At 32.7% G+C, this 22,965-nt stretch overlaps 2 protein-coding genes across 4 annotated transcripts; one reads left to right on the top strand and one right to left on the bottom strand.

Annotated features, from left to right (window-relative positions):
• Positions 1-1,280: 1,280 nt before the first annotated feature.
• Positions 1,281-12,139, top strand: LOC145328473 (uncharacterized). 2 transcript variants are annotated; one of them, XM_080172173.1, is made up of 4 exons: positions 1,281-1,862; positions 2,182-2,275; positions 10,420-10,524; positions 11,942-12,139. In XM_080172173.1, exons 1-4 carry the CDS (start codon positions 1,818-1,820, stop codon positions 12,085-12,087), a joined length of 390 nt encoding a protein of 129 aa, XP_080028299.1. In that variant the 5' UTR covers positions 1,281-1,817; the 3' UTR covers positions 12,088-12,139. The 2 variants fall into 2 exon arrangements, with proteins under 2 accessions (XP_080028299.1, XP_080028301.1); XM_080172175.1 differs by having other exon boundaries at positions 1,640-1,862; positions 10,441-10,524.
• A 1,265-nt stretch (positions 12,140-13,404) lies between these two features.
• LOC145328478 (uncharacterized) lies at positions 13,405-19,743 on the bottom strand. 2 transcript variants are annotated; one of them, XM_080172180.1, is made up of 7 exons: positions 19,508-19,743; positions 18,040-18,158; positions 17,607-17,763; positions 14,901-14,972; positions 14,138-14,253; positions 13,864-13,968; positions 13,405-13,609 (listed from the first exon to the last, which is right to left on the bottom strand). In XM_080172180.1, the coding sequence occupies exons 1-7, from the start codon at positions 19,527-19,529 to the stop codon at positions 13,508-13,510; spliced, it is 693 nt and encodes a 230-aa protein (XP_080028306.1). In that variant the 5' UTR covers positions 19,530-19,743; the 3' UTR covers positions 13,405-13,507. The 2 variants fall into 2 exon arrangements, with proteins under 2 accessions (XP_080028306.1, XP_080028305.1); XM_080172179.1 differs by having other exon boundaries at positions 14,901-14,978; positions 19,508-19,643.
• Between the last annotated feature and the right edge of the window lie 3,222 nt (positions 19,744-22,965).

Genomic DNA, 22,965 nt, shown 5'->3' with positions numbered 1-22,965 from the left:
CCATTACAAGAAATAGCAGCCAAGAAAATCACCTAACACTACCATAAATCCACATTCCACATAAATCGATTTCCAAAATAAGATATGTGAATATTCCAACAGGACCTTTGATAAGCAACATTGTAGTAAAGGGAATCATATAGATTCAGCGGTTAGAGAGATCCTTTGGTACAAACAGACAGATATACACAGATCATGTTACTATTAAGTTTTGATTAGAGCCAGACAAAAAATACTTCTATTAGAAATAAATCCTATTCCTACTTCGACTGATTAAATCAGTGATGTGCTTGTCTGATTTCTGTCAAACCCTATAGTAATTTGCTGTTTTGTATTTTATTGTGGTATTATTCATTAGAATATGCATCGAGTTAACAACTTCTAACAAGGAAACAAATATTCATAGACTTATTTTAAATAAACCTAGTTGAGATGATTTCTAAATTTATTGTTTATTATTATCTGTCCACCTGTCCAATAAAAGTAACAGGATCTCTGTGCCTGTGTGTGTGTGTCTGTCTGTAATGAAGAATCTTGCTAAACGCTGAACCGATATGGTTCCCCTTTACAATATAGCTTCTGATAGAACTCGGTAAAGATTTAATTATATTAGGGGAGCGGGAGGATATCGCCACCCTCCAAAGAGAGATCGCCTCTAGCAAAAATTCCCCTTAATTTTTTTCATTTTTCTTTAAACTTAAATCAAAATAGGAAGGGGTGGTCGACTCCTCTTAACAGAAGGAGGTTTTTATAACTCAAAGAGTAGCTTTTTTTTGTTGTAGATTAATTAATATAGATTATCATAATTTAGATGCACTCTAATTTTCACTTTTTCATGCAAGCTGCGATATTTGAATATACTAGCGGCTACGCCCCCTAGAGGCCTCTAGGGGCACTTGAGGAGTGGGGAGTTGAATCCCCAACCCTATTTTTTATTTCAGTTATTTTTTTTTGGGGGGGGGGGAGGATTTTTTTTCTAGAGGCGATTTCCAATGGGAGGGTGGTGATACTTTCCCCCAAAATAGTTTTAAATCTTTCCAGGACCTATTAGAAGCTAAGGAGAACTCGGTCGGTTGAGCGGTTAGCGAGATCCTTCGGTTAAGACTAACAAACAGTTATTGATATATGTTGTAGTATGTAGAATTTAGGATACTTTCAGATTTAAGATTTTTTTATGAACCTTTTTCTGTCACAAAATAACCTTGAAATAAACAATAAAATATTCTCTAAAGCGAAGCTTTTTTAAATTTAAAGTAGGTCCGATCACTATTATGAATGTTGTTATTCCTTTTTTTTACGTATTTTAAAATATCACTAGGAGTTGACGTCATTTATAGTTTGTCATTTTTGTCAATAATTATTATTAGTTTTAATTTATATAAAAATATTCTTATAATTAAAAATGACTCGTTTTAATATACCAATAAATTATTAAATCTTTATAAATTAAGAATACATATTGTACAATATAAAGTATTCAAACAATGTAACAAACATACAATTAATAGCAACAATATAAAATAATACTTCATAATTTTTCATCAATTCGTTGTAAAAAAATATTATTTGAAAGTTCATTTTAATATTCATATTAATCTTACACATGTATTGTATAAAAAAAAACTATAAGATACATTGTTAAAACATCTTTAAATTATGATTGGTTTATAAAACTTTATTAATACAAAATAACAATACATTTTCAATTAATGAAGATTTGTTAATAAACTGTTAAAATGAAGTTTCATGTAACCTGCCAATCATATAAAAACAATTTCGTCTTTCTTAATAACTAAGATAGTTTTACTCTGATAACCATGAAAGCTGCATTTATCTTAGCTTTTGTCTGTATCATTCATCAGGTGATTTAATATATATGGTTTAACTTTCATTTAATTATATTTTACCTATTTTTCTTTTATTTTAATGGTTGTCTGACTTTATTTATGTGGCATATTTAACTTTCTTATTAATTTATACATTCATTAGTATATTTTAAAGACCTAAAGTCCAATGCTAAAGCTCGCAGCTTCTCTTTTGCTTCAAATTCTCTATTGTTTTTTTGTTAGTCTTTAAATCATGCTCGGTTTTAATTAAATTAATATTAATTTGTACTCCTTTTTCATTAGTTTAGCTTCTCTTTTATTGATGCATTCTTCCTTTATTTTCAATAATATTCAGGCTTCCTGTAACTATGGTGGCTACGGAAGTCTTGGTGGCTATAGTGGCCTAGGTATGGGTGGCACTAACGCTCCTGTCGGCTGGGGCTATGGAGGTAATATTTTGGGTATTTTAGATTTTATATAAGAAAAATATTTTGCATCGTGTTTCTAAAATTGTTCACGAATATTTTTTAAAAAAATTTAACAATTATTGCTAGCCTTATCTTATGCCTCTCGGGGCCACCAAAACTGGTTAATATCTTACATTTTTATTTTAAATCTGCGGAAATTTTTAAAAATATTTTTTATAACTGTATCTTCAGTAACAATATTTATTATCCCATGTCTTTTATGTTTCATATCTTCTATAGATAAAATTTTTAGAAATAGGTTATAGGATTTATTTAGACTTTTACGCTTATTTTTTAGCGTCTCTAAGCTAATTATGGTGACCCCTAAAATGGTGGGTCCACGTATTACGTGCATGACAAATATCTCGAGTTTTTTCCGTCTTAATTTCTTACGACTTTTATACAGTTTTGTATTGTGGGAGGCGTAGTTAGACAAATTAGTTGGGGGGAAAGTACAAAGTTTATACTGAGTTAACACTTTAAGGACAATAGGGATGAAAAGTAGAAAATGTTATTTATGAAATAAAAAATTATATTTGAATGTTGTATATTAAATAATGTATATCATAAATTAATTTTGAAATGGTTTATAGAAAAGTAAAATCTTTAAAGGTTTAAATATAGATGTAACAAACAATATGATTCAAACGGCAGATTTAATAAACTTTCAAAATTTCAACAATTGGACATGAGGGAAGTTAAAGACTTGAAATCTGATTTCTTTTAAAGCTGAGTAATAATTATTTAACGCATCGTATTATAGACAGCTTTCCTCGGATATTAAAAATGAAAAATTATCAGATTAAAGCCCTGGAGGCCCTCCACAGTGCAGTGGTGAGGTAAAGTTTAGTAGCCCCGCTGAGTTAGGGCCCCCTGCACGGGTAAAGTTAGGTTAAACAAGGTAAGGGCTCTCCTCCACAGGGATTAGTTTAGGTAAAATTAAGTAGCTCCACAGGGTTAGGGCCTCCTTCAGAGATTGAGTTACGTTTAGTTAGGTTAGTTTAGATGAAATTGAGTAGCCCCATAGGGTCAGGGCCTCCCACAGGGTTTAGATTAGGTTAAACAAGGTTAAATTAAATTAGGTTAGGTTATATTGAGTTGTCCCGCTGAAATAGGGCCCTCCACATGGGTTGGGTAAGGTTAGGTTAGGCTATGTTAAGTTAGTTTAGGTAATGTTAAGTACCCTTGAAGGGTTAGCACATCCATAGGGGTTAGGTTATGATAGATTAAGTCAGATTAGGTTAGGCTAAGCTAGGCTAGGTTATGTTAGGTAATATTGAGTAGACCCGTTATGTTAGGGGTTAGGATAGAGTTAGGTAGGGTAGGTTTAGTAAGATAATCTTGGGTAACCCTGCAGGGTTAGAGCTGCCTCCAGGAGTCAGGCTATTTTAGATTCAATTAGGTAAGGTTAGGCTAGTTTAATTAATATTGAGTATCCCAAAAGGGTTAGGGTCCCCTGCATTGGTTAGTTTAGGTTAAGTTAGGTTTATTTAGATAGGAATAGATAATATAGAGTAGCTTCGCAGGATTAGGGCTCCCTGCAGGGTTTAGGTAAGGTTAGGTAAGGTCAGATAATATTGAGTAGCCTAATGGGTTTGAAACCTCCGCAGGGGTTAGATTCACTTTGGCTCAGTAAAATTAGGTTAGGTTAGGTTTAGTTATGTTAGTTATAACAGAAACCCTCCAGGATTTACCCCCCTTCCCAGGGGTTAGGTTAGGTTAGGTTGAGTTAGATTAGTTTAGGAAATATTAAATAATCCTGACAGGGTTAAGGCCCTCCAGAGAGGTTAGGAACGGTTAATATTATTGGATATAAATTTGTGCATATACAGTAAATTATAATAACATCATGATTTTAGGAAAACATTCATAAACAACATCTATAAATGCAAAGATCTGAAGTGGTAGGTCAAACGCACATCAACATTTGTAGAGTGTAAAACTGCTTAAATATAGGATACTGTTTAAGGACATACTTACATTTTTAGGACTTAATTATAGAGAAGCTTCGGCTAAAACACTGTACAATGTTGTCTTAGGAATCATTATTTCAATTATCGCCAACTATCGCAAAAAAAAATTTAAAATCAACATGTTTGAAATGGACATACAGAAATTCTAGTAACATTTACTTAACAGATGCTATGCTTCCTAAATCGTATTTGACTTATATAGGAATCAACATACAAAATTATTTAATTGATAAGAAAAAATGTCTAAATTAACAAAAAGAGCTAACCGTCACGGCCGGACAGACAGACTGACCGATCGACCATAATTATAGAGAAGCTTCACTTTAAAAATTTCCGAATTCATTATTTTCAATTTATTTGTAATTTAGAGTGTTTGCGGTGTTCTTTGCTCAACTAGTCCCTTTGAGGAAACCATAATTTTTCCATAAAAATTTAGCCATCTTTATCATATAGCAGTTAAAATCTTTAGCTTTTTCAAATACCAATTCTTACAGACGAACACATTAAAATTTTGAGTTATAGAGTAGTTCTTCTACTAAAAAAATCATTTGGTACAACTAATTTGTCTTAACTAGAGCATTTGTTTAAAGTCAAAAATATATAACATTCATTTTGTATTTTTACTCACTGAGAACTATCGCCAAAATTTCAAAGAATTTAATTAAACGAAAAAATCTAAAAATTATTATTGATTAATATAATCTCGAACGGTTGTTATTAAATTATCTTTTAAAATTAAATTTCTTTTTTCTTTTAAAAAATCCATACAACAATGTACCTAATAACATTGTGTACTATTATCAATTTGAATGTAGAATAATAGAGGCGTTTCAAGGGGGGCGTACCAAAAAGTGGTTAATTCACCACCATTAATTAAACAGTTTTGAGAATAAAAATATAAAAAATATTGATTTTTTATACATGTATCATATTTTATTTCCAGTGGCGTGCGAAGCACTTTGTCTAGGGGGGGGGCATTTTGAAGATTTTGTAAAATTTTGCCCCCCCCTAAATCAAAGTGCCCCGGGGGGGCACTTTGCTTTAGGGGGGGGCATTTTGATTATATATACTAATTTTAAATAAGGGCGTTTTAAGGGGTGGGATTATTTGGTTATGGGCCTTCTAGTCCTTATCCCTTCTTCCCCATCCCTTCCCCCATCCCTATTTCACATTTATATCCCCCATCTCTTCCCCCCACCATCTCTTCTCCCCTATCCCTTCTCCCCACCCTGCAATGACCGAAGGGAAGGGAGCTAGAAAGCATCTTCGTAAAAAAAATACAGAAGATAATTTAACCTTCCCCCCCCCCCCCCCACCACAATACATTTTTTATGGGTGGAAGGCGATGTTATAAAATCTCAGCAGGAAGAATGAAAAACCCCATTAAAAAAAATTTTAGGGGGGTGGAGATAAAAACACTCATTTTGGAAATAATTTACCAAAAATTAACCTAATATGTAAAACTGATTTTAAATATTTCTTTATTGTATGACAACAAGGATGACAACATCTTTAAGTAGCAAAGCACAAAAAAACATCCGACCTCCATGAATTTTTAATAGTTAATTATGCTCCATAATGATGAGAATGTTAACATTAAGTTTTAGCCTTCTATCTTTAATTGCAGTTAAAAAAATCACATTTCCCCTTTAGCATTACGTACTGACAGCATAGTGGATTATAGAGAAGCTAAAAAGTTATATCAACATATCCTACCCTCTTTAAATGGCACTTTAAAACTCTGTTAATTTTTGATTAAGTGGTGTTTCCAAGGATTTATAAGGGCGGTGTGTGAAGCGCACCTAAAAATATTTACTCCCCCTTTGAACTAAAATCAATTAAAGACAACAAGAGTGGCGTATTTTATCAAGTTAGGAATATAGAGTGTAGTTAGTTTTAAGGGTTTTTAATGAAAATTCAAAATTTACATAAAAAAAACATGTTTTTTGTAAGGGTATGTACACAAAAAAAGATAAACTTAACCTGAAAATAATATGACATCATATATATAGTTATACAGACAGACATACAGTGTTGAGAAAAAGGCTTAGATAAATATCAATGCTATTTCATTTTTATATAAAATAACTTTTTGATTAAATATTTGTTTATAGAAATAAAAACAAAATATACAATATGATAAAAAGCAGAAACCATTTGGAAGGGCGTGAAACGCAAATTTTTTTCTTCAAATAAGCAGGGAGGGAGGGGTTTTTGGGCTATTTATTACACTAGTCCCCAATATTTCATATAAAATTTTCTTATTCGTTGGCTCAACAACTTTGGGGACTTGTGTACATACCTACAAAAAAACATGTTTTTTTATGGAATTTTGATTGGTTGGTTAATTAAGTCGAGTTTCCATACATTTCATCCACTAATTGTAATCTATATAAGGGGTAATTTTGTGTATCATCATTGGGGATGTACAAAATTTCTTTGGTAAAAAGTTTATATTATACAAAATAAAATACTTCCTATTACCTGGTTTGTTATGTTCAGTGAAAAAAGTTATAACCTAATTTCTACACTAATTAGAAAATTTGGTAAGGTTAAATGAATAGTAACTGTCTGATTGGCGCGAAGCGCCAAAAATTTTTTTTTTTGGTATTTCTTGATCTTTTTTTTTGGAAACTGGGATAGTTTTGCTTTTTGTAGGGTAGGGGGCAAAAAGGGGCATTTTTGTTGACCAGGGGGGGGGCAAAATGGGGCATTTTTCAACATTTAGGGGGGGGCAGGGGGGGCGATGGCTAGGGGGGGCAGGGGGGGGCGTTTTGGTCGCTAGGGGGGGGCGATTGCCCCAAACGCCCCCTTCGGTTCGCACGCCACTGTTTATTTCTGATTATCTTTCATTTCAACAGTAACGGGTGACTTTAGCTTAGGCGTCAATTTATTCGCAGAATATAAAATGTGTTCACTTTAAAGTAAAACGAGGATGACAACATCCATAAAATCAAAGCTCTAAAATCAGAAGGAAGAACAGTCAAACAATAAATTACGAACATTAATTTCCAAGTCTAAACAAAATTGTACATACATTTTTTGTAAAATTGCATAAATATAGGAATCAGTAAAAGGACATACTTTCATATTTAGGATTTGATTATAGAGATGCCTTGCTTATAATACTTTAACTTATTTTCCTAGGAATCATTATTCCAAAAACCAGATAAAAAGGATAAACAGCATCTTTTAATGGAGTTACTGACTTTCTGATAGATAATATAGAGTTGCTAAGCTTTCTTATTCGTACAAAACTGTTCTAAATTGTGCCTAACTGTCATAGGAATCATTATGAAAAATTCGAAATTGATATGACAATTCTAAAATGTCTATTTTAATTATTATTTCATACAAAAAATGTTGTCAAAAAAGTTACAAATCAGCATGTTTTAACCCTTAACAGTCGGGCCCCTTGCGGCACCTTAATCAGTCGGGGGGGGGGGGGGGCGTTCAACGCCCCCCCCTTATTATCTCAGTTCCTATTAGAGCTAGAGGGCTAAATTTTTTTGTGCAAGTCCCCAGCGTTATGATGAATTTCCGACCTTAAGAAAGTCAAAGTCAATTTTTGCTTCCTTCACCCTTTTATTTAACAACCTTTGTTTTTAGGTCCTTTTTTACTTAAAAATTTTAAACGGCTGTAATTTTTTTATTTTTGAAGCTAGAAGAAAATTTTTTTGCAGAAAATGTTTATTTTTATGTAAATTTTATATTTGAAATATCAAAATATAAATTTCAGCGACAGCAGCTATATTTGGCAGCTGCCAGCTGCCGCAGTCGGCGGTCGGCGGGAAAACGGCGGCGGATCTTTATGAAATTTTAATACATTATGTAGACATGTAAGAAAAGCTTAAGTTTAAAGTTTGAAGTCTCTAAGTCAAAAATTGCGGTCACAGGAGCCTTTTATAGATTTCTGGAGACCTGGAGGATCAGGACCTGCAGGATCATACCTGGAACCTGAAATTGACTTGAACACCTGTATTTAATATGAGGATGTACTACTAAAGGATATTTTAGTATTTTGGTAAGATAAAATGCTTTGTTTAATTAAAAAAATATTTTTGTTCTTTACCTGGATGACTCTGCCAGGTTTGCTGGCATCCTGTGCCCGCCAGGATGGAGATATTCAAAAAATTCCAACTCTCAGTTATGTGTCATACCCACACTTAAAAAGTCAAGCAGTATGGGCTCTTTATCTTTCACACACAGAAAATGAGATAGAAAAAACCGGATGGGGGGGCGTTCAACGCCCCCCCCCCTCTCCGACCGTTAAGGGTTAAATGAACGTACAGACTTTCTTGGTAGAGTTGCTACACTTTCTAATTCGTATGGACGGACGTACGGGCGGGGGGACCGATCAAAATTATAGAAAGGCTTTTTTTAAAATGTTTGCAGGAACAAATTGAGCTGAAAAATGAATCTTTTATTTGTTTGCAATTTACTCTATAATTTAAAATGTCTTTTAGTCCGTCTAAAAGAGTGTTTGTTTTATAAAGAATTTCTGTATTTCCTACCCTTTTACTTTAGTATCGAAGCTACTCTATAATTCAAAATGTCCGTATTTCGGTTGGAGACAAAGTGGGGGGAACGTGATTTTCTCGGCTCCTATGACAGATAGAAGGCTGAAACTTTTTGTCAACATTCCCAACACTAACGAGCATAATTAACTTTAACACATTCATAGCGGTCGGACTGCTTTTTAGCAGGTTTTAGGCTATATTTGTATTTTTCAAATTTTTCACCATAACTTTGGTGTTTATGGTCCGATTTTCAAATCTTTTTTAGTTATTGATATCTAAATTAAATCCAGCATATAATTTACTTTGGCCGTTGGTATGTCAATCATTATAGAAAATAAAATAAGGTTTTGTGTTTATTTTTTCCAGTGAATCTTTTCTTGATTTTAAAGATTACTCTTTCATTCTATTTGTATGTATTCTCATCCACGATTTTTGTGCCACGCTACTTATGGATGTTGTCATCCTTGTTAGGCCCTTTTTAAAGATTTTAAGCTGCTGTAGTTTTCTTTATTTTTGAGGGTAGAAGAGCAATTTTTCCAAAAAAAAAGTTTATTTTGTATTAGAATTCTCAAAATATAAACTTCAGTGGTGTACTTGGAAGCTGTCTGCCACTGCAGTTAGCGGTTGGTGGGAAAATAGCGGCAGATTTTTATGACATTTTAATATGTCATGTTAACATATTAGTTTAAGCTTGGAGTTTAAAAATAAAATTATCTTAGTCTAAAAGTGCTTTCATAGGAGCCATTTAAAGTTTTATGCAGGTCATACCCAAAACCTGAAAATTACTTTAAACCCTATATTTTAAATTGATATGGATTACTATAGGATCTTTTAATATATTGGTAATGTAAAAAGCTTTGTTTAAGTAAAAAAAAATATTTTTGTTCTTCACCTGCATGATCCTGCCTTGTTTGTTCGCATCCTGTACCCCCAAGGATGGAGATGTGGACTCTCACACATAAAATTAGATAGAAAACATCTGAGGAACTCTAGAACAATGGTTTCCTAATAGTTTATTTGTTTGTTTTATCAAGGTAACGACTTACGGTCGGAAATTTTTTAACAACCAGGGAATATGCACACAACCTTCTTGCTGTAATAGAGGATGATATAAAAGGTTAAAGGAAGCGTTCAATGCCCGTCCCCCTCCTCCCGACTCAAAAACGGAAGGGGTAAAGCTACCTACAACTGCCATTGTTTTCAAAAATGATTATATGAATGGTGTCAAGAAGTTTCAGGTGTCTATCTTGAATAGTAGCTGAGAAAATCACCTTTCCCCTACTCCATTTATGACAAAGTTAAGTATAGATGGACATTTTGGAAATAGAGTAGCTTCGCTACTAAAAAAAAGTGTCATGACATCCTAGAAGTAACTCGAATTTTTACATTAGTTTCATACGAAGTTGTCTGCGATGTCATCGCTAATTTTTAAAATCAAATTGATATTTTTGTTATACAAAATTAAATTTCTTGATAATTTTAATTGCTTTTTAATACAGAATGTATATATTCTAAATATAAATTAATTTTGTTTCTACTAAGGCGTTGCAAAATTTTAAGTTCGCCAAAATTGAGATATGCCAGAGAGCCGGACCCACCATTTTAGGATTCACCCTAATTATCCTGTCTTTAGGCTATGGAGGTGGATGGGGAGGCTATGGAGGTGGATGGGGAGGCTATGGAGGTGGTTATGGAGGCTATGGTTGGGGCCCATGGAGCTGGAATGGAAACTTTCTAGGTTTGTTATTCTTGCATGTAACTCTGTAATTTAGAAAGGTCTGTATTTAGAATTCAGTTTTTGAAATTTGCATAATGGAACTCTTTCTTTTTTTTTACAAATTGCTAATTAACTTCATATTGCAGTAATATATATCTGTAACCATTCTAGAGTATGTACTAGTTCTTACTAAATGCTTAACATATTTCTCCTATAAACGCAAGCCGCGCAATTATAATTTTAAAGGGTCCGCATTTTTGCACGCACACCCTTTATAATCAAAATGTTGATTCATCTGTAACAATGGTGAAATTAAATTTTCGCAAATAATTGGTTAACTTTCTACTTATTAATATGCATCTAGTTTACATTTTTAATTGGTGTAAAAGTTTGTCATGTTGCAAAAAGACCTAAATACTAATTTTTTAGTGATTTTTAATTCTATTTTTATTAAGCATTTTCTCTAACTTTTTGTTTGTCTATCAAAGATTTTTCATTCTTTTTTACTTTTGGCTGTTGTCATCCTTGTCAAAAGGTAGGTTCTATAGTCGAAACTGTGATCACAGTTCTATCACATTGCTGTTCTATCACGGTATTTCACATTGCAGTACCTCGGGCGGCCATTTTTGTGTGTCGGTGCGTTCTATAAACATTACTGTGAGATGTAATACGGTAATCTGGAACCGTGATAGAACGGCAATACTGCAGCTGTCGACAACAACAAAATCAACAACAAGAACTCATAAAAATGGAATATTAACCAAATGTCGTATTCATATTAGGTCATTTTAGCTTATTTTTTAAAGTACAGAAAATGAAAAGGGAGAGGGGGAAAGGAAAGCCCCCCTAACACCCCCCTCCCCTTAAATTTTTTTTTACTCAATTATAGATTATTTTTTTTTCCAATATGAAATATTTTATCTCAAAAAATTTTTTTAAAAATATTTAATTATCAAAATTTAAAAAAAAAATCAAGTTTTAATAAATTAGACATGTAAATTATTTATTTTTTTATTTAATTTTTTTATCCCCTGCAAAAAGATCTTTTATAAATGCCCCGTTTTTTCCTAATAAATCATGCTTTCAATGCATGATTTTTTGTTTTGTTTACATAATTTTCGTCTGTAAAAGTAGGAATTTTGACAGCTTTTGATAGCTTATACTGTGAGATGCTGTTCATCTCCCTGATCCATCTGTGAAATCTACAGCAATGTGAGATGACGTCATAACGGCGATATGTTACAGCGATTGCGTATACCGTGAGATGACTTCTGAACGTCCAGCGTCAGATTTTTGTTGTTGATACCGTATTTGCAGCTGTTGATACCGTAACAGTTTTGTTTATAGAACCCACCTAAAATCTATATCTTTAATTAATCCACATTAAATGGTATATTAAATTAGTTCAGTAATTTCCTAATAATTCTTTATATTTTAGGAGGTGGATGGGGAGGTGGGTATGGGCCCTATGGGGGAGGTCTCTATGGTCCTGGACATTCTTTGAACGGCTACGGACAGTACGGCTTTGACAGCGGGCTCACCACTGGCGGTTATGGTTATGCTAAGAAAGTGCCAATGTTCTAATTTTATTTATTTTATATAACTTTTTATGTTTCAATAAAATTTAAATACAAAACAGATTTTATTTGAAAATAGTAAATTTAGATCTTTGCTCTGTATTTCACCTAAAAGAACTGAAGAACTGATGAAATATCATTGGTTAGAACCTGTACATACTTTGGTACGAAAAAAGCAGTTTTAAATATATTAACCCTTAACGGTGGGGGGGGGGGGGGGTGCTCCCCCTCTCAGTTTTCTATCTCATTTTTTGAGTGTGAAAGATAAAAAGCACAAACTGCGTGACTTTTTAAGCATTTTATCATACAAGAATACTAAAATATCCTCTAGTAGTACATCCTGATATGAAATACAGGTGTTTGAGTCACTTTCAGGTTCCAGGTATAATCCTGCAGGTCTCCAGAAATCTTTAAAAGGCTCCTGTTGCCACAATTTTTGAATCTGAGACTTCAAATTTTAAACTTAAGCTTTTTTCACATGTCTACATAACGTATTAAAATTTCATAAAGATCCGCCGCAGTTTTCCCGCTGACCGCCGCGGCTGGCAGCTGCCAAGTACAGCTGCGGCCGCTGAAATTTATATGTTGATATATCTAATGTAAAATTTACATAAAGATAAACATTTTCTGGAAAAAAATTGTTCTTCTAGCTTCAAAAATAAGAATTAGAGCCATTTGAAATTTTTAAATAAAAAAGACCTAAAAACAAAGGTTGTTGAATAAAAGGGTGAAGGAAGTGAAAATTGACTTAGACTTATAAAAGGTCGGAAATTCATTATCAAACAGGGGACTTCCACAAAAATTTAGCCCTCTAGCTTTGATAGAAACTGAAATAATAGGAGGGGGCATTGAACGTACCCCCCTCCCCCCGACCGATTAAGGTGCGGCAAGGGGCCCGACTGTAAAGGGTTAATAAACTTCATTCAAATACGAGCGACGAAGTTTTCTGGAGATATTATTTTCCATAAGCTAGTTTTGTCCTGCGAAATTCATGGTAATATGGTTATACGTGTTTTACGATATGTTTCGTGATTTTTCCCCCGAATTGATTTAGTTATCTTTTAAGCTGGGTTACGCTTTTTATTTCGCGCACCTAACATAGCATTAAAAAGAATTTTTTGAATGTTCTTGATTGTGACACTGTCTACTCTACTCTACATTATACGCTACAGTCGTGGGTTAGAGTTGGTATGATTGATTTTTAAATGATATTATTTCAACTTGGGTCGAGGTAAATTTATAAATTTTCATTTATTATTCGATCTACTTTAGATTTTACTCTTTTTTTAAAGTTAGTATATAAAGGGAAAGCTAGGTTGCGGGTAAACTTGCTTTAAAACTTTATTTGTTATATTTTTGAAAAATTTTTAGTTCATAAATAAAACATACTAAAATATTAACAGTTTAAATATTATCAATCAGAGAGTCTAAAATAACAAAGGAGCATTGATGTTGGTTTGTCCAATTCCATTGATGCCAACATTTCCACGGCCAATAAATTCAGCTACTCCAGTTCCACTAGCACCAACCTAAAAAAAATAAATACAACAGATCTAGATCTTTAATCAGTAAATTAAACCAAAAAAGAACGGACACATTATTGGTTGGAACGTGTACGCATTTTGGTACAGTTATAAGTGATAAAATCTAAACATAAATTAAAGTTGTATAAAAATTCCTTTTTTAGTTTTATGATAAAAAGTTTCTCTCAATTGGCTACTTAGCTTTTTCCCTTATTGACTAACCCATCAACGACCATAGGAAGCATTGCTTCTATTCATACCTGTCCAGTTCCAAAGGCTCCAACCATACCCTGTCCTTCAAAAGCTCCTGCTCCCTGGAAGTTTTCGAAGGTTCCTACAGCTCCCATTCCTGGAACAGTTGCAACCTAAATGCCAATGGTCAGTAACTTGAATGAAAAGAATTAAGGGGACAAGGGCTATATGGACCTTTCCCTGAAAGGCAAAGACAATGTTCCAATAATCTGGTGGATCTTAAAAATCAGCAGATAGGAAAATAAATTTAAAGTTTCTGGAATCATAACATTGAAGCTATACCTGGATTTGTCCAGCGCCATTGAACTGAGCCTCACCCTGTCCAGCAAAGAATCCAATTGGGAACTGTCCATTAAAGTTGGCCACTCCATCGCCAGCAAAGAATGAGCTTCCAGTACCTGCAGCACAATTATTCACTTTTATAAAAATAGATATAAAAAATGTGGATATTTTAAACTTTTGTTGCTAATTTAGGTTGCTAATATAATTCTAAGATATTGGTCAATAATTTAAGCTATGGTCATGGAGAGGATGGGATAGTTACATTAGCCTGCTGGGAGAAACATTTTATCTGGGTATGCGAGAATCTCACAATAAAGACAAAGGATTACAATATTCATAATTAGCAAAGCACATTTGAATCACAGATGCACAAACGGACAAAGCTAGTTATAATGCATATGTTCACTATTTATAAGAAAAAGAGAGAAAGGAAAAAATTACGGAAGGTGTTAAAAAGAAAATCAGAAAACATATAGTTAAATTAATATTGTAGCATTACAGACAGACTAACAGACCAAATAAGGTATATACTGAATGTTGAAAGGTGAAGAGCACCTTCACAAAAAAAGCATTTCTAAAATTGCAGTTGAGAAATCAACACTCTACGGTTAGCATTACAGACGTACAGACTAACAGACTGGTAAATAGACATCTATATTTTAATATCTGTGGAAATGATGCTATACATGTTTTTTCAATAAGGCTTGGAAGAGGTTCTTATCCTGCAGATATTAATCAGTTTCGAAGACAGGAAAAAAATTACCTTCAGCAGTAAAATCGCCATTGCCAGTAAATCTAACAGCTGCAACAGGTCCAGCAGGAAACAATGGGATCTCTGCAACTCAAATTAGAAAAGCGGTAAAAAGGGGGGAGGCGGTTGTCACACTTTTTGTAACCAAAACTAAAAGTCAAAGGAACTCAACTAATTTATGTAAAATTTTAATTATTATTCTACTTATTAAGTTCTGACACTCTACCCGAATGTAAGTTTGTTCTACCGTTTCAGACCTTTGCTTTACACGGCTGGTTTTTTATTAAATGAATAAGTTAGGGTACAATGTTTGGCACTTTCGATATAAGTAAATGATAATGAAAAACCCATAGAATACGATAATACCTTCAGAAAAATCGATAAAAATAGTTTTCATACTAAATTTTGATTTTTAAATTTTTTTTCTTAAATGTCATAGCAGAAGATGCAAAATGTCGTCTTAGTTTTTGAGGGTTTTCATATTCTCTGAAATCTAAATTATCAAAATATTTTTTTTGGTAAATGATTATATGATATATGTCAAACATTTTATCAGAAAAAAAATATTTAAAATTATAAAGTAGAAACCTGAATAATTTTTCTTGTGGAAATACTTTTCTTTAATTTTGATAAACATATGTCTGCTAGCATGAAGATGTTTGTACTGCCAATACACGTTGGGTTTTATTTAAAGAATTTCTTTAAAATATTGTTTTTTTACCTTGTATACCAATAACGCAAATTGCTATCAGAAAACCCCCGTACCCCCCAATCGACCAAGACTTGCCTACGGCCCGATCTTTTAGGATTGCTTTGTAATTCACATTTTTGAAAGTCTTTCAACAGTATACACAGCAAATGCTCTCTTTTTTAACTAACTTTCCGAATAATATACCTAAAGCATTTGAATTAACAAAGGATATGCTAATATTTTTACCATTCAAGTTTATTTAATATTCTAACAAATAGTGCAACCCTCCAAGTTATGGCTACTTTTCATGAACATATGATCTAAAGAATAAGCTCTGACGCAATGTCATATAAGGATATTATAATATTCATTAAAAAAATTGTTATTTTTGCATATATGTTACATTTTACAGTATTTTGTGGCTCAAAAGAAAGACAATTAAAATTTATTTCATATTATATAGTTTAAATTGCATAAGATAACCTAGAAATAGTAAAAAAGTCCCTTTCTTTTTTTGTCGTAAAACAGAAATTAACAAAGATTTTTATTAAAAAACACCTTAGTGTAAAAATTAAAAATTTTAAATATGGTCACAAAAAGATTCAATTAGTTTATTAAATGTTTCATTTTCAGCAAATTACGATTAATCTCTATTACAAAGAATAAAGTGTAAAAAGATATTCTCGTTATAATTTTAAGCAACTTAAAATGCATTTTAATACCTTTTAATGATTTATTTTTTAAAACATCATTTTATAAAATGTTATTGATTTTTAAAGTTATATATTAGAATGATTTTAAATTTTGTTAACAGTTTGTTTTAAATGTAGAAAATTGGTAATTCTAAACATTCAAAAAATGATTTTATTAAATTTTCATCACTTAAATTGCATGTTTGATGAAATTTTCAACTGATAATTCAAGAAAAATCGTTTAAGTTTTATTATATTTTACTTTGAAATGTTAAAAAATATAATTATTGTCAAAAATGTGGAAGTTATACTTTCCTCAAAAAAAGACCTAAAAAATGCAAACTAACACGTGTAATGAGATTTCTTTTCTTTCAGGTTTAATTTTAAGTAATTATTGATATTTTTTGTAAAAAGGATTTTATATAAAAAGTTTTAAAACTCGAGTTATGTAGTGGTTCTAAAAAAGGTTGCAAATTTATGCAATTTTCTTGCAAAAAAAATTTTCTAGGATTTTAAAAATAGCATAGGGTGTTATTAGACGTACTTACAGATACAATTGCTAAGTCATTTTGGCCAAACACTAAAATAAAGTTTTGACATCTGAGGGACCATACGTGTTTAATGAAGATTGTCCTTTTATTATTAAAAGGGAAGGGCAGTTGTGACACTTTTTGAAACCAAAACTTCAGGAATTCAACTTAAGTTACAGCATTGAAATTTGGTTTAGAAGTTGCTTTAAAGAGGTACAATATGGAACTAAAGAAACGACGGCGGAACCGCCGCTATCGTCGAATTGTTTTTGGCGGGAAACGGCGATAGCACCAACTTTTCTTCATAGTTCCAAATTGTACCTCTTTAAAGAGACTGTCATCCCAAATTTCAGTGCTGTAACTTAAGTTGAATTCCTGAAGTTTTGGTTTCAATAAGTGTCACTACCGCCCCCTCCCTTTTAATAAAAAAAGGAAGACAGCATCCATTTAAGCAAAGGTCTGAAACGTTAGAACAAACTTACATTCTTGTAGAGTGTAAGAACTGTCTCTGGTCAGAACTTAATAAGTAGAATATTAATTTAAAAGTCTAAACAAAATTGTACGTAAATTTGTTGCAAAAGGCGTAAATACAGGAAACAAAAGGAAATATATTCATAGGAAAATATTTTAGGATTTAATCATAGGCATGCTTCGCTTATAATATTGTACCATTTTCGAAGTTTTCTAACAACTATCAAGTAACCGCTATTACACTAATAAGTGGAAGTAGTATACTAAAAGCAAATAAGACATTTTCTACAAGTAATGAAAAGCTTAACTAAAGCTGAACAAACTTAAATTATACCTTGATTAGCAACGGGGGGTAATTGAGCCGTGGCAGATACGGTTTGAGCAGGTACTTGGACATCAGCTAAAGGAGCAACCACAGTGGCTCCAGGATACAGAGCTGGCACCTGCGGCAGGTATCCAGGAAGGTAATGCTTGCCCTGGACAGGTATGAACTAAAAAAAAACAAGAATCCTCAAAAGTTAATCAGTTAATAAATTAGAAATTAATATACATGTTTAATTTATAACACTGTGTTATTTGCAGTTTTCCGCAGATAAAAAATAGAAAAAATAACATTTATTAGCCTCGGGACAATGAAACAGAGATTAATTCAATGGTTTTATTTTTCGTGAAAAATAGTCCGATACGGTACAATACAGCCATTTTCAGACAGCTCAGAACTGGTTCTTAACCAGCGTAAATAAATACGATTAGAGCCTTTCACCTACCTGGTAGTTAGGGTAATAAGAGGGTAGTGGACAGTTCCCATAGCAGCCCTCGGGGGTCTTGTAATGGGTGTATAACAGCCTTGGTTGTCCTGCCTCCACAGCGGCTGTGCAAAGGACTCCTAAATATTCACATTTGTTTTCATGGATATAGAAAACGTGGATAGCGTAACAAGGGAATTAAGGCCATCAATTTATTGTTATTTTTATTAGATTCTTTATTTGTCTTAATTATTTACATAAAAAGTTTCCATCGGATAAAATCATAAGGGGAATGGGGGCATCTTTAAATTAGTCAGCTGAGAGAAACATTTTATCAGGGTAAACAAGAATCTATCACAATATCAAAGTTTCCTATATCCTTTTTTAAACCTTTGTGATTTTGTTTTAACCCATTCGTGACGAGCTGCCAAAGCTCAAAGTTTTGATTCACCGGGCTTCAACAAAGTAGATTTTTTGATTTAATTACATAACAAAGTTAAAAAACTAAGGTGTCAAATTAAATATCTTAATATTTGTATTCATAATGGCAATTTTCTTCATTTTTTATTGCGTTTTAGTACCTCACAATACACAGAATTAAAAAAAAAATTAAATTACTTTGAAAGAGGTCTACAAAAAAAAAACAATTGCATTTCTAAATTATATGGATCATTTTACATCTACTATTTACTAACAGCACCCACTAGCTATTTTTAAAAAATCACAAAAATAGAATAATTAAGAACCTCTCACTTAAAAAAGACAAGGATTACAAAATCCATAAGTAGCAAAGCAACGAAAAAATCGTGAATTGGCAATCCTTCAAAGTGAATTATAGAGAAGATGTACAGTTAATAAGTAATAAAAGAGCGAGGACATACAATTGATCATATAAATCACAAAACCTTTATGAAAATTAATTTCTTTGGATGCATGACCAACAGACCGACAAAATAAATTATCTACCAAATGCTAAATAATAATAAGGCAATATTTCAGCTGTCTATCATAGATAGAAGCTACAATCGCATTCCCAGTCATCGAAACGGACGGACAAGAAAATCGTTTATTTTATATATAAACAAGGATGACAACATCCAAAAAGCGAAGCTCTGGGCTATAGTATTAGAACTGAATAATCAGAATATAAATGTCGAACGCAACAAAATTGTAAGTAAATCTGCTGAAAAGTACAGGATATTGTTTAAGGACATATTTACATTATAGGACTTTATTATAGAGATAACAATGTACTTTGTTGTCCTAGGCATCAGTATTCCAAATTCAAAAGTCGGACCAATCAGATTATTTCATCACATAAATATTTAATGTTAACAAATAAAAAGCAATATGTTTAAAATAGACGTACAGAATTTCTGGTAATGATTATAGAGTTGCGTTACGGACGAACGGACGGGCCGACCCTAATTATAGAAAAACTTTGCTTTAAAAAAATAAAATAATAATATTTTATAAAATAAAAACTTACCAAACAGGACAACAGACTTCATGATTTAAAATAAAATTAAACTGATATTACAAGGATGAAATGAACTCTATTTATACTAAACTAATGGATGTAAGATATACGTGGATATTATGACAGGGGATGAATTCTCTTTTATTATCTTGCTAACATGGAACTCATTTATTAGTCAGTTCGTTCGTCCAGTAGGAGGGGAGGGGATGGAAGGATGAAATCGTTATTGAGTTGTATATTTTATTAAAGAACATGTCAATCTGGTGCAATATCCAAGTAATAATAAATCCATTACTAAACTTGTTCTAAATAATAACACAAACAGTACAATCATTCAGGGAGTCAGGGCCTGGGGATTTTAGACTGTTTATTAAACTAGTCCCCAATGTTTTATAAAAGTTTTTTTTTATTTGTTGGCTTACCAACTTTGGGGACTTTCGAATTTTGATTGATCAATCTATCGCCAATTGTTTAATCCCTTTAGATCTTTGAGAATCAGTACGTTAGTCCTAAGGACCTCAAATTAGGATATATTAACAGTATACAATCAGGCTACCCAATAGCTAAACTAAAAACTTAGCTATTATTGTATAAATAGAGATAGTCTAGAAACATATTCTTAAAATCAGCCAATAGGATAACAGTGGAAGTAAAACCGAGACATGTCATTGGTTGAAATATTGTGCATATTTTTGCACGAAAGGGCCAGCCAGGTCAGTTGAATTTGAATTTCTGAATGTGTACACAGTTTCCTCGGTGTTTCCTCATCATATCTCAATATTTACTACTGGCTTAAAAAGCTTCAAACTTCAACAAAATAAATCTAATATAATATATTTGGGGCAGATGCAAATGTCGTTAATTCTACTATGTGTTGACCCTCAACGAGAGCTCAAAATTATGTATAGGTTTCTTGATTTTTCCCAAATGAATTCCGTTCTAAGGGCATTTTTTTCATTTCATTATGAGTCAAATATAATCTTAGTAATATTGAAAATGTTTAACTTAATATAAAATCTTATTTGTAGCCAATTCAAAAACCGATAAAGTCTTAAAAATTTAATCTATTGAATGGTTAAATTTATTTAAAAATGCAAATCCTCTAGATTAGGTAATGGATAAATAGAAGATAAAAACCCCATTTTAAAACAAGAATATTCAACATTAAAAAAGGGCGAAAAAAAGCTTTTTTCTTTTTTTTCAGGGTTTCTAATATAATGTTTAAACAGTAGGTGTAAGTAGTACATTTCAATTCAAAGATTGATTATAAAGGGAAATGGGTTAGAGTATTTAACCCATTCGCCCCTACGCTCAACGGCTTGTTGGAGCCCCTGCCCGAGATTAATTCTCTGCTCTCTGCCAAATCTCTTGTCTTAAGTGCCTATGAATCAAACGTCCCCAACCATAGTTTATTCAAAGAACTTAAAATTAATATTTCGGAACTTATTCAGATCGCTGACCAGTATGTGTCCAAGCAGGGTCCCATTGAGGAAGGAGGTGCTGACCCTGGGCTAGTCCCACGTGCTGAGGAAGCTGGTAGAGTAGGTGATTTCCCGCCACTTGGCGGCGCGGCAGCTGGAGCCAACGCAGTACCAGCCCCTACATCTTCAGCCCCCACCGAGCCAGCACGTCCCTCGCCTCCTACAGGTACCAGAGCGGCGACAGCGGCAGCAGCCAAGGATTCAGCGGACACATCTTCAGCACCTATATGAGGGACAGTATAGTTTGTCTTGTCTTATTATCAAATATAATCACTATATAGTGATATTGTAGTCAGCCTTCATTTCACACTATGTTTTGAGAGCACTTAAGTTTAAGTATCAGTAATAGTTAGCAGTCGTTTTTCCATCATTTCCAACTTTTTGATAAACTCTACTAACACTACTACTAACCCTTAATGTGAAATTTGAATTAAGATGACTGATTTTATGTTGTGTAAAAAGTGTATAATGTATTATACAATCGAAACGGCTTAATAAGTTTTAAATATTGCTAATATATTGCCAATAAGTATAGCCTAATTTAATCAAAATGTTATTAAAACCTATAATACTCTACGTAGGTTAAACTTACTCATGCTAAATGGGTGAGATGCTAACATTATATTATATTATATGTATTCATATAGTTGTGTTTTAGTAAGAAACCAGCACACGGGACGCCCGGAAAGCCAATGTTGGAGGGAGAACCTTACCGGTTGTGAAGCGGGGCAGATGTATGCTTTTAAACCATGGTTTGTCAGGTAGATAGTTCTATTACTAGACTGAACGAAAATCCCAATTATGATATTACGTCGCACATTTATGGGGACCTCTTTTCGGAGTTTTCAGAGGAGCTTAATATTGAATCCTTTTATGCTAGTGAAAGTCAAGTTATAACTAAAATTAATGAGCTTAATAGACCAACCTTTACCATATTCAACCTAAACTGCAGATCATTGAACTCATGCTTTGTAGAAATTAGTACATCCTTAAGTAATTATAGGAATAATGGCATTGAACCTGCCCTCCTAAGTGTCCAGGAGACCTGGCTCTCCAGTAACAGTAATTTAAACTTAATTCAATTGCAAGGCTACGAGCTTTTTTCTAAGCCAAGGCCAATAGGAAAAGGGGGGGGGGGGTTGCTCTTTACACCCAATCTAAATTTAAAGTTGAAGAAATGTTTCCCAACTTTTTTGAGCAATCTATTTTTGAGAGCCTTATCCTAAAAATTAGTTACAAAAACTTTAAAGCAGTTGTCATTAGCCTGTATAGAACCCCTGGGGAAGAAAATGTTCAGTTATTCTTTGATAAATTATTAGAATTGTTTGATAGGCTTGAGGATCTTACTTGTCCCATATTCTTGCTAGGAGATATGAATATTAACCTTTACCAGTCAGTAGTGTCGGGCAGCTCCGCATCCCAATTCTTAGACAATTTGATTATTTATGGATATGTGAACGTAGTTTTACGTTCAACACGCATCCAAAATTATAGCCACAGCTTATTAGATCTTATTTGTTGCAAAAATTTTATACAAAATTTAGCCTTGTCTATGGTTGTACCCACGGACTATTCAGATCATTTCTTAAACATTGCAGTTTTTTTTGAGGATAATTTTAAGAAAACAAAAAAAGATCAAAATTTTTCTAAACGACTACTTTCTGATGAGAATTATGAAAGTTTGTGCAATGCTCTAAATGATACTGATTGGTCCGTGGTTACTGACCTGGATGATGTGGATTTAGCTTATGAAATATTTTTAAAAAAATTTATAAGTCTTTACGATATGCATTGTCCCAAAGTCATTATTAGAAACAATAAAAATAAGGTTCCTCAAGAACCTTATATTAATCCCCATATTTTGAAATGCAAAGCTTTTAAAAATACTTTATACAGGATTAAAGTGAATGATCCCTCTGAAGATAATAAGGCGAGGTACAATGCATATCGTAACGAATATTTTAGATCTATAAGACGTGCTAAGAA

The sequence above is a fragment of the Acartia tonsa genome, chromosome 9 (assembly GCF_053477335.1).
Source record: "Acartia tonsa isolate MP-2025a chromosome 9, ASM5347733v1, whole genome shotgun sequence".
Lineage (NCBI taxonomy): Eukaryota > Metazoa > Arthropoda > Copepoda > Calanoida > Acartiidae > Acartia > Acartia tonsa.
This window is presented reverse-complemented; position numbering and strand designations above follow the sequence as displayed.

Excerpts from the sequence above, each read along its gene's own strand:
- LOC145328473 (XM_080172173.1), top strand. The coding sequence starts at position 1,818 with ATGAAAGCTGCATTTATCTTAGCTTTTGTCTGTATCATTCATCAG. Across the intron at positions 1,863-2,181 it reads TTGTCTGTATCATTCATCAG|GCTTCCTGTAACTATGGTGG; the intron begins GTGATTTAATAT and ends AATAATATTCAG. Across the intron at positions 2,276-10,419 it reads TGTCGGCTGGGGCTATGGAG|GCTATGGAGGTGGATGGGGA; the intron begins GTAATATTTTGG and ends TCCTGTCTTTAG.
- LOC145328478 (XM_080172179.1), bottom strand. The coding sequence starts at position 19,529 with ATGAAGTCTGTTGTCCTGTTTG. Across the intron at positions 13,969-14,137 it reads ATGGCGCTGGACAAATCCAG|GTTGCAACTGTTCCAGGAAT; the intron begins GTATAGCTTCAA and ends ATTGGCATTTAG. Across the intron at positions 13,610-13,863 it reads GAGCCTTTGGAACTGGACAG|GTTGGTGCTAGTGGAACTGG; the intron begins GTATGAATAGAA and ends TATTTTTTTTAG.